At 35.9% G+C, this 10,161-nt stretch overlaps 2 protein-coding genes across 4 annotated transcripts; both read left to right on the top strand.

Annotated features, from left to right (window-relative positions):
• Positions 1-1,829: 1,829 nt before the first annotated feature.
• On the top strand, positions 1,830-6,610 carry LOC111290524 (nucleolar protein 56-like). 3 transcript variants are annotated; one of them, XM_022881869.2, is made up of 8 exons: positions 1,830-2,235; positions 4,100-4,314; positions 4,430-4,587; positions 4,706-4,893; positions 4,968-5,220; positions 5,453-5,601; positions 5,676-5,810; positions 6,100-6,610. In XM_022881869.2, exons 1-8 carry the CDS (start codon positions 2,031-2,033, stop codon positions 6,411-6,413), a joined length of 1,617 nt encoding a protein of 538 aa, XP_022737604.1. In that variant the 5' UTR covers positions 1,830-2,030; the 3' UTR covers positions 6,414-6,610. The 3 variants fall into 3 exon arrangements, with proteins under 3 accessions (XP_022737604.1, XP_022737603.1, XP_089624631.1); XM_022881868.2 differs by having other exon boundaries at positions 1,836-2,235; positions 6,073-6,610; XM_089768505.1 differs by having other exon boundaries at positions 1,840-2,235; positions 4,060-4,314.
• A 367-nt stretch (positions 6,611-6,977) lies between these two features.
• LOC111289294 (adenylate kinase 4-like) lies at positions 6,978-10,157 on the top strand. Its single transcript, XM_022880218.2, has 6 exons — positions 6,978-7,384; positions 8,420-8,565; positions 8,658-8,777; positions 8,896-9,063; positions 9,357-9,446; positions 9,805-10,157. The coding sequence occupies exons 1-6, from the start codon at positions 7,273-7,275 to the stop codon at positions 9,901-9,903; spliced, it is 735 nt and encodes a 244-aa protein (XP_022735953.2). The 5' UTR covers positions 6,978-7,272; the 3' UTR covers positions 9,904-10,157.
• The last annotated feature ends 4 nt before the right edge of the window (positions 10,158-10,161 follow it).

Here is a 10,161-nt window from a genome sequence, read left to right as displayed (position 1 = left end):
TAGCAGGTCCTAAAACAACAAGAGAAGGGTTTTAGCCAGGGCAATTTGTTTTCTTGTCTGCAATCTCCATTTCTCTGATGAATGTGACCAAGGCAATTGCGCTACCTCAAGTACTTCCAACTCATCCCTCACCCAGTAAGTAAAACAAACAAATTAGACACCAACCTTTACTCAAATGTTTACAATGAAAGACTTAACTTCCAATTTGAGTCAATTCACCAGACTCAAGGGAAAATGTCAATGGAAGTGAGGTCTTTTATTGCTGAACGTGAGCTCTTTTTCAATCAATGGTCAGGTTAGGACATGGCTATAAAGAGAGCATTTGAATGGTGAATATTGTTGGAGAAATGTACGTGAAAAGAATATAATGGCAGGACATTCCCCTTTAACCTTTACTGATTCATTTACCACTCAATTAGGGGAATTCAAGTTTACCTGCATGAATTAAGAATTTTAAAATTGGGGCGTCAAACTGTTCACTTTCATAGTTTTAGATTCACTGTCGTTTTATGTTTAGTGATTCCAGCTTTGGAAAAGATGATTGAAAGCTGAAAATGAGATAGGAGAAAGCCCCACAGGCAACATTCATAAACGGTAGGGCCAAGCTGGAAGACCTTTGAAAGGAACAGCAATGAGTCATGAGTGGACTGCAGACTTGACGCTATCACCAATCACCATCTTACTTCTCATTAATAATGAACCTACCCTCCTTACTCTATAACCTTGCATTCAGGTTATTTGACCCAAGGACCCATGTTTTTTTCTTTAAACAGAGGGAACTTTGAGGGATAGTTTGGACTTGAATCCAAGCCTTGCCGTGTCTTACAATGTTAGATTAGCAAGAATCATTGTTGGGTTAAGAATGAGGACAGCATCTAAGCAACCAGAGAGATAAAAAACAAAAAGAAAAAGAAGAATGAATTGGATTCGAAGTAACAAGAGAGTAATGAGATGCAAATTGCAGTTGGGAGAGAGGCCATGACAAATTGAATTTTCACATTCAAGTGCCCCTTTGGTACAAAGAAAGGGCCTACTAACCTATGGACTTCTTTTTTTCTTCAGAATCATATGGTACATCTTTATGAAATACTTATTTTTTTTATTTAAAATTATCAAAAATTAAATTTTAATCAATGAAATAAAGAGTCGAACACCCTTAACAATAAATTACGTCACCATTGGCAATAATTACTCATTCAGGATAAAATATGTTTTCATTACAAGTTGCCTCAGCTCTTATCATCCTAAGAAAATAATTGAAATAAAGCCACCATTAGAGATCATTTATCAAAAGAAAGATCTCTCTTAGTGGGGACAGCTAGTCTGCAATCTCACTCATTTACACCTCTCAACTATGAACATATCTTCAAATCCTCTGCAGAAAAATCTGAGATCAGTTACAGCTTTTTGGTGCTTGATCATATGCTAATAAGCACAAAACCTATCACCAAAAAAACCAGAAGACGACTTTACATGTATCAATATTTGCCATGGATCAAATAGCAAGAACAAAGCCGATTGTTGGGATCAAAACACAAATTTGTACTTCAAAACAACAATTTCACTGGGTCTATCACTCCTTCTGGGCAGGGAAATGGGCTACAGTTTTTTTCACAATCATCTTTTGGGCTCCACACACTTTCTATATGTTACAAGTACTGAGCCCACACAAAGGATTGTAATGGGCAGAATGGCTTTTGTCCTTGCCAGTTTGGGCTCCTCCCTGTTTCTCTCAACGATAATGCACTTAAAGAGAAACCCAAATCAAAACCCAAACATATCAAAGTCCCAAAACAAGGAAAACCCAAAATAAACCCCAGACTTGGTCGAATTCAACATTTTGGTAGAAGGGCACCATTATGAAGGCTTGAACTCGAATGCGTTAAACCCTAGTTACTCACACCACTCTTTCTCTTTCCCCGAAACCCTTAAACCACCGAACAAGCCTTTTCAGTTAACTTGATTGTTTTGAAGCTAACAAAACTTCGTTTTTTTTTTTTTTGTGGGTGGGTTTTTGGAGCCTTTCTTCAATGGCTCTTTACTTATTGTACGAGTCAGCTTCTGGATATGCCCTGTTCCAGGCACAGGGGCTCGATGAAATCGGTCAGAACTCAGAGGCTGTCAGGAACTCGGTTGTGGATCTGAACCGGTTTGGTAAGGTGGTCCAACTCACTGCTTTTCAGCCTTATGAGTCTGCTGTTGATGGTCTCAACCAATGTAACTCCGTTTCTGAAGGTATTAAAAGGTTTCGCCTTTTTCTTTGTTTTGTTTTAATCGTTTCTGAATCATTTTGTTTTTCTAGCTTTTGGGTTTGTTTTTCTTTGTCCCTAGTAATATTGTTTTGGTTATTTGGCTTTTCTGGAATATGTTTTTCTGCGTGGGCTTCAGCAGGTACGAGTTTGTGATGTTTTAGTTTGAAATTATTATCTTTATTTTGTGGCGTTATTGGGAGTTGCTAGAATAAATGATTTTGTCACGTTCTGTATATGTGATTTCTGTATATATGGGTGTTGCTAGATGATTTTTGCTGATTTTTGAATTTAGTGAGCTGAAGTGAGTGTGCCTTTCTGTATATATGTCCATTCCTGATGGACATGGCTGTAAAAAGGCATTGTCTATTGTGTCCTTCTGCCGTAGCCTTAGTAAACTTTTCCATGTGACATAGACTTTTGCTCGTCAAGTGAAGCCTCTCGGGTCATAAGGCTTGTAAGAGGAACCTCCAATGATAAATAAGCTGTAATGATCTACCAAAGATGTTTTACACCTTTCAGTCGAGACTATCCTCAACAACTATAAGGTAATGTTTGGATAAATATTAATAAAGGAAAGGAAAGGAAAGGAAAGGAAAGGAAAGGAAAACATAGGAAAAAAAAGTTTTTTAAAGGAAAGGATATATGTACCTTTGTTTGGACAATTAAAATTAATAAAGAAAAGGAAAGGAAAAGAATTCTAACAACTATTGTTTGGATAAAGAGTGAAAAAGAAAGGAAATGATTCATTATAATAATTTTTTTCAATTATACCCTTTTATTGCTTGTGATTTTAGAGCAATTCTAGACTATGATATGTTTGCTATCTTGTATGACCTCACAATTGCTGCTATACCAGTAGACAATTGCTGCTATACCAGTAGTTTTTAATCAAGTGAAATAAAAAGATGTTTTACAAACATGTATTGATGGATTTTTTGGCCATTGCCAAAATTTCAACACACTATCACTTTGGCGATGTATTCATATAAAAGCTATTAAATATAAAAAATGCAATCACATAAAAACATTACATCTCATGAACCAAAAAAATATGTCTATTCATATTCAATCATTCATCAAAATCAAATCACCAAAAAATTATAAAAAATTTTTTTATTGGAAGAGACATGTGAAACTTACTTGAAAAAAGAGATGGCTTTGAAAAATTACAGGAAGATTGTGATGTGGTTAGGTTTTTTTTACTAGGTTTTTAGTATTAATAAAAAGATGGATATAATAGTTTATTCATAAAAACAAAATTTTTTCAACTTTCCTTTTCTTAGCTTTTCCCCCAAATTGGGGTATTAAAAAAGTGAGGATTACAAGGGAAACCAAAGGTTATTGAGTTTCCATCTCTTTCCTTTCCTTTAAATTAAAAGTTTATACAAACAAAGGAAGGGTTTTTCTGTTTCCATTACTTTCCTTTATTTTCCTTTTCTTTCCTTCCCCTCCCTTCAATCCAAACATAGTGTAAGGTTCTGACACTTTCCTCCAGTCATGTTAATTGGCAGAACAACACAGGTTTATTTAGTACTTTTGGAATAGTTGGACTGAACACTCTGATTTTACCTTGTTTTTGGTGGTAGATTATTGGTTTTCTGTTCTATGCTCTATAGGATTCACTTCAACTAGGAGTACACATTCTTGCCCTTTTATTTCTATAACTACCTTTGGCTGCTGTATGCTTTTAGGTCGTCTTGAAGTTTCATCTGTAACAAGCTCTTCAAACTACTATATAAAGAAAGACACAATGATTGAATTATTACCTGTGCATATTCATTTGAACATGAGGTTGCTTGCTTTTCAGGCACAGTTAACTATTGGGTTATGTCTGGGTTGATTGGCAGGGCTTATGACTGATGAGTTGAGGAGTTTTTTAGAGCTGAATCTGCCTAAAGTCAAGGAAGGCAAGAAGTCCAAGTTCAGTCTGGGAGTTGCAGAGCCTAAACTTGGTTCTCACATCTTTGAGACAACTAAAATTCCTTGCCAAAGTGGAGAATTTGTTCTTGAGCTTCTTCGTGGTGTGCGGTTGCATTTTGATAAGTTTATCAAGGACCTAAAGGTTTGCATATTTCTCTATGTTTTACCTTTAGTTTCTCTTTAAAAAACACTGCTACACATGTGTGTTTTTCTCATTTGCTTCTCTTCTCTTGTCCTGTCTCTTTTAAACTTCGTAGCCTGGGGACTTGGAAAAGGCTCAGCTTGGTTTGGCCCACAGTTACAGCAGAGCAAAGGTTAAGTTCAATGTCAACCGAGTTGACAATATGGTTATTCAAGCCATTTTCCTTCTTGATACCCTTGACAAGGATATCAATTCCTTTTCCATGAGAGTAAGGTTTGTTATTACTTTACCCCCAAAACTAGCATCTTTTAAGTTTAATGCATGACCATAACTAGTACACTTGTTATTCACTGGCATGGATTTTATTCTCTGACTGATTACTTCCTTGCAGGGAATGGTACTCGTGGCATTTCCCTGAGTTGGTAAAGATTGTCAATGACAATTATCTCTATGCTAAAGTTGCAAAGCTTATAGAGGACAAGTCAAAGTTGTCTGAAGAACACATCCCTGCCTTAACTGAGATACTCGGGGATGAGGACAAAGCAAAAGAAATTGTAGAAGCTGGCAAAGCATCAATGGGTAGATCTCTTGGACTTATACTACAATTCAACCTTATACCCCTATTCACTTGTTTTTTTTCTCCACCTTTGCAGGACAGGATTTGACCCCGGTTGATTTGATTAATGTTCAGTTATTTGCTCAGAGGGTAATGGATCTTGCTGAGTACAGAAAAAATCTTTATGATTATCTAGTGACTAAGATGAATGACATTGCACCAAATTTGGCATCATTGATTGGGGAAGTTGTTGGGGCCCGATTAATCTCTCATGCTGGTAGTCTCACAAATTTGGCGAAGTGCCCCTCTTCCACTCTTCAGATTCTTGGAGCAGAGAAGGCCCTCTTCAGGTATTTTACTTCTCATCTTATATTCTTATGATATGGTGGAGTTGTGGAATGTATGGGGAGCTGGACTGCTTGCTAAAATTTATGCCTTCTTTGAGCAGAACCTTGATTTTAGTCCTGCTCAAAATCTTGAGTGCTAATCCCATTGCATTATTGTATAACTTCTTTTTTTGTTGACATTTTTCTTATCCTTAGTTTTAAGTTGTTGGTTTCACGTTTTGCCTGTTGTCTTCAGGGCACTGAAAACAAGGGGAAACACACCTAAGTATGGTCTAATTTTCCATTCATCTTTCATTGGCCGAGCATCTGCAAGAAACAAGGGCCGAATGGCACGCTATCTTGCAAACAAGTGTTCCATTGCATCTCGCATAGATTGTTTTGCAGGTAATCGCTACTGTCCTTTCCTCATAGACTGCAAGTTTTCCCAATAAGTCAATCAATTCTCTTACTGTTTGCAGAGAGGGGCAGCACTGTTTTTGGGGAGAAACTGCGGGAACAAGTGGAAGAGCGACTTGAATTCTATGACAAGGGCGTTGCACCTCGGAAAAACATTGATGTCATGAAGTCTGCAATTGAAAGTACCCAGAGCAAAGGTACACGGAGCTTTGACTCTTTCTTTTTATACAATTTCAAATATTTGGTGTCTCATTTGAAGAGGATGTTTGGTAGAAGTAAGAGATGGAAATTCAATACCGTGCACCTGAGGCCTTTGAAAATTTGATATGCTGTTGAGCTAATCAGCTTCTAATGGAAGTGTGGCATGCTGCATGCTGCATTTTCTGCCTGTCATATTTTTACGGATTATTTTATTGCTGTTATTCTATCTGCTTTGGTAATTATAATTTCCATTTACAGTTTTTATCTATTACCATGTCAAATCAGATGTGGAAATGGAAGAAGCACAACCTGATGAAGCTTCTGTAAAGAAAAGCAAGAAAAAGAAATCAAAAACTGAAGACGCCCCACTTGCTGCCACAAATGGAGATGCTTCAGAGGATGTTAAATCAGAGAAGAAAAAGAAAAAGGAGAAAAGAAAGATGGAGCAAGAGCAAGATGAGGAAGAGGAGAAAACAAACGGTGCAAATGGGGATGATACTGAGCAGGACGAGACAGCCAACAAGAAGAAGAAGAAGAAGAGCAAAGATGAAGGAGCTGCAGGTGAAACTAAAAAGAAAAAGAAAAAGTCCCAAGAGTGAATTTATCACTATTTGCTAAATTTTGTCCTAATGCAAGCTTGTGGAAATGGTTATATGCTTTTTTCTTCTTTTGTTTTTAAAAGTAAACTTTCTTAACTTCTGTCGTATGAACGAATTTAGGTGCCTGAACTTCCTTCTAGCATTGAACATGTGATTCTTGTCTTATTTATCTAAAATTTGACCTTCCTTTTGGTTGATTCTTGTATTTACATGTTACATGCAATAACATTTATTACATGTTTTATTACATGTTTTTGTTTGGCAGAAATTGACTTCATTGGTGAAGAGAAAAGTGGATTGAAAAATACAAATGAAAAACGTTTTTCTAGCTGTCTTTTTTGATATTTCTCACCTGCATTATTATTAATTTTTTGAGCGATTTATGCAAATTTATTTACAGTGAATTTAACTGTTTCATAAAAAAATAATTTTTTAAATAAATTTTTAATGGATTTAAAGTCAGATAAATAAAAAAAAATTCTTCTCACTTTAGCCAATAATTATTGGTACTTGCATTATACATTTTAGAATTTATATGTTAACTAAATTCCACCATTCAAAAACAAAATACAAATTTATTTTTTTAAATAAAGAACCAATTAGGGCAGAGTAAAATTAGAAAAATAAAATAAAAAAAATGGGACTGTAAATGAGAAAGGGCAAAACAGTAACTTTGAAACAAAGCAGGAAAGAAAGACTGGTGCTTGAGTTTGATGCATTGGTGGCTCCGAAGTCCGAACCGAACCAAAAGTAAAGAACCTTAAAAATGCCTATCTGAAATCTCAAATGCTCTGTTTCTCTGGTTTCCCACTTCTGTTTAAAACCCCAAAACCCTTCAAAAACAAGAAAGAGATTGAAAATGGCGAGCAGTTCAGTGGACTTGGAAGATGTGCCCTCCGAATCACTCATGAGTGAGCTTCTCCGCCGTATGAAGTGTGCAACCAAACCCGAGAAGCGCCTCATCTTCATTGGTACAATCTTTCTTTTCTAATCTTTTTGTTGAATTTTTTTTTAATTTTTCCTCTGCAAAGTTTTGGAATTTTGTTTTGTTGAGAACTAAAAAATGGAACTTTCAGATCCCATAGTTTGTTGAGTCTGGTTTCTGTCGGATTTTCTTTAATTCGTTTAGACAGAACCGTGAAAATGTACTATGAGTTCCCAAAGCCCCAAATTGAACTGAAAGTTTTAAACTTTTTTCACTTTTCATACAATTTAAATGAATAAGTACGTATGTGAAGGCGAAGGGGGGGCTTTGGCTTGGGGGATTTCTAATGGTTTTTGTTTCTGAAAAGTGGAGTGTTGGGAAATTTTGATTTTTAGAAATTTACATTTAGAGAAAAAATGGGTCTTTTCCTGAGCAAACTCTAGATCAATGAACAGTGGGTTGCTAGGGTTTTCCTTTTCCCTCCTATTACTTTGTAAAGACCATAGATTTATTTTTATGTGTTGGACCTTTGTATGCTTGTTGCACAAAGCGGAGTCCATATTTTCTTTTCAGCAAAATGAAATGAATTTTCATGCCAATTTTGAATCTGTAAATTCCTTCTGCATTCACCTTTTGCCATGCAGAATAAGTAATAGGTTTTGGAAGACTAATGATTAATGATCCTTGTCCAGGACCTAATACTAATAGGAAATGAGTCTGTCTTGAGTGGCAGAGTTCTATGCAGCAATGTCCGCATAATTTCTTAATCCTTAAACATTTTGGTTGCATAAGCTTTGGACTTTACCTTTTCATTTCCCGGCTTGGTATCATTTATAAGCAAACTAATTCTTTGACTTAAAGATACTAAAGTTTTGTATTTTTTTAATTTTTTATTTTCTATTCAAATCTCGAGCATTGTTGACTGTCCGTTTTATGTGGAAATTGCATGATTTGTAGCACTATCTCAAAAACGTGCTGCACTCTATTAGCATTCTGTACATTACTTTCAGTGTTATCTATTGTTTATCATTTGGTAGAAGGATGGCCTGTTTCTAATTATTGGAAATCTTATTATTGACAGGTCCACCTGGATCAGGAAAAGGTACTCAATCACCAATCATAAAGAATGAGTACTGCTTGTGTCACTTGGCCACTGGTGATATGCTAAGAGCTGCTGTTGCTGCTAAAACTCCACTTGGTATCAAGGCCAAGGGGGCTATGGATAAAGTCAAATTCATTTCCACCACCTGTCTGGATTGTTTTAATGGTTCTTACTAGGTTGATGATGACTGATGAAGTGTTTTGCGATTGTTTATCAGGGAGAACTTGTTTCTGATGACCTGGTTGTTGGCATTATTGATGAAGCCATCAAGAAACCTTCATGTCAAAAAGGTTTCATTCTTGATGGATTTCCAAGGACTGTAGCCCAAGCACAGAAGGTGTTGCCTTCTAAAGAATCTTTATGCTATCACTTTCTCTTCCCTCCCTGCAAAACCTTCAGTTTTTAAAATTTTTATTCCCACACCTAATTATGTGTTCTTGATCTTTGATTTGCAGCTTGATGAAATGCTTGACAAGCAGGGAGTTAAAATTGATAAGGTGCTTGATTTTGAAATTGATGATGTGATCTTGGAGGAGAGGATTACTGCTCGCTGGATCCACCCTGCTAGTGGTAGGACCTACCATACAAAATTTGCACCTCCTAAAGTTCCTGGCGTTGATGATGTAAGTCGAACATAATAATCCTCATTTTGCTTATGTTTGTCACATAAATTCTAATTTGGTTGTCAAGGATCTGGGGACAGCCTTTTCACATTTTTTTCTCCAGTTGATGAAGTCAAGTGGTAAATTAGGCAATCTATCACAAGACACTCTAGATTCCTAAATTTAATGCAAATTTCTTGGTGCTTTATTTATATGTCAATCCAAAACTCTATATAAGCTGCATCACCAATTTTTAAAAGAACTACTTGCAGTTATATTAACAACTTTGCTTCCTTGTTTATATTCTCTTCAAGGTGACTGGGGAACCTTTGATTCAGCGTAAAGATGATACTGCAGCTGTTCTCAAGTCAAGGCTACAGGCATTTCACAAGCAAACTGAACCAGTATGCTTTGTGTTTCCTAATTCTTTCTTTATAGAAAGATCCACAATCTTTCTAGTATCAATTTTTCCGAGTTATTTGGAATTGGAGGGATACAATATTAGGTGCAAGGCATTTTACTTAAAAGGAGATAAACTGGTTATGTAACAAACTGTTTGATCATGTGGCTTGAATCTTATGAAAGGGATTACTATATTCCTCTACATTATTCGGTTGTTCTTATGCTGGATCTAAAGGAACATCTTGATGGTTCTTGTAAAATCACAAATACAATTTTTTAACCTTTTATGAACACCATTATGTTAATTAAATACTTTCTCAATTGTCATTAACATTTTTAATGGTGTTGTTTGAAATTTAGGTGATTGATTATTATTCCAAGAAGGGAATACTTGCAAAGCTTCATGCAGAGAAATCTCCTAAAGAGGTTACGGACGAGGTTAAAAAGGTACTTTCATGATGAAACCGCATCAGGGATGAGGTTCAGAAGGTGCTCTACTTATGAATGTTGGTTCTCTTAACTTACAAACAGAAATTTCTTTTTGTCAAGAATTTTCTTGGATTTTTGCTCATGTTTTGGGTGCACATTCAGATACTCTGATCCATTATGAGCTCATTGCTATTTTGGCTCAAATGCTGTTCATGAATTGAAGATGATGGTGATGCTTATACTTGAATAATGATACTATAGATTGACAACAAGTCTTTTTTTAATCTC

Source organism: Durio zibethinus, chromosome 11, assembly GCF_047325235.1.
Source record: "Durio zibethinus cultivar Kanyao isolate XHJ-2024 chromosome 11, ASM4732523v1, whole genome shotgun sequence".
Taxonomy (NCBI): Eukaryota; Viridiplantae; Streptophyta; class Magnoliopsida; order Malvales; family Malvaceae; genus Durio; species Durio zibethinus.
This window is presented reverse-complemented; position numbering and strand designations above follow the sequence as displayed.

What these genes read in the sequence shown, in the direction of transcription:
- LOC111290524 (XM_022881868.2), top strand. Translation starts at nt 2,031, where the DNA reads ATGGCTCTTTACTTATTGTACGAGTCAGCTTCTGGATATGCCCTGTTC. An exon ending in GCAGAGAAGGCCCTCTTCAG is followed by an intron (nt 5,221 to 5,452) that starts GTATTTTACTTC and finishes TGTTGTCTTCAG; the next exon opens with GGCACTGAAAACAAGGGGAA. An exon ending in TCGCATAGATTGTTTTGCAG is followed by an intron (nt 5,602 to 5,675) that starts GTAATCGCTACT and finishes TACTGTTTGCAG; the next exon opens with AGAGGGGCAGCACTGTTTTT.
- LOC111289294 (XM_022880218.2), top strand. Translation starts at nt 7,273, where the DNA reads ATGGCGAGCAGTTCAGTGGACTTGGAAGATGTGCCCTCCGAATCACTC. An exon ending in CCAAGGGGGCTATGGATAAA is followed by an intron (nt 8,566 to 8,657) that starts GTCAAATTCATT and finishes ATTGTTTATCAG; the next exon opens with GGAGAACTTGTTTCTGATGA. An exon ending in AAGTTCCTGGCGTTGATGAT is followed by an intron (nt 9,064 to 9,356) that starts GTAAGTCGAACA and finishes ATTCTCTTCAAG; the next exon opens with GTGACTGGGGAACCTTTGAT.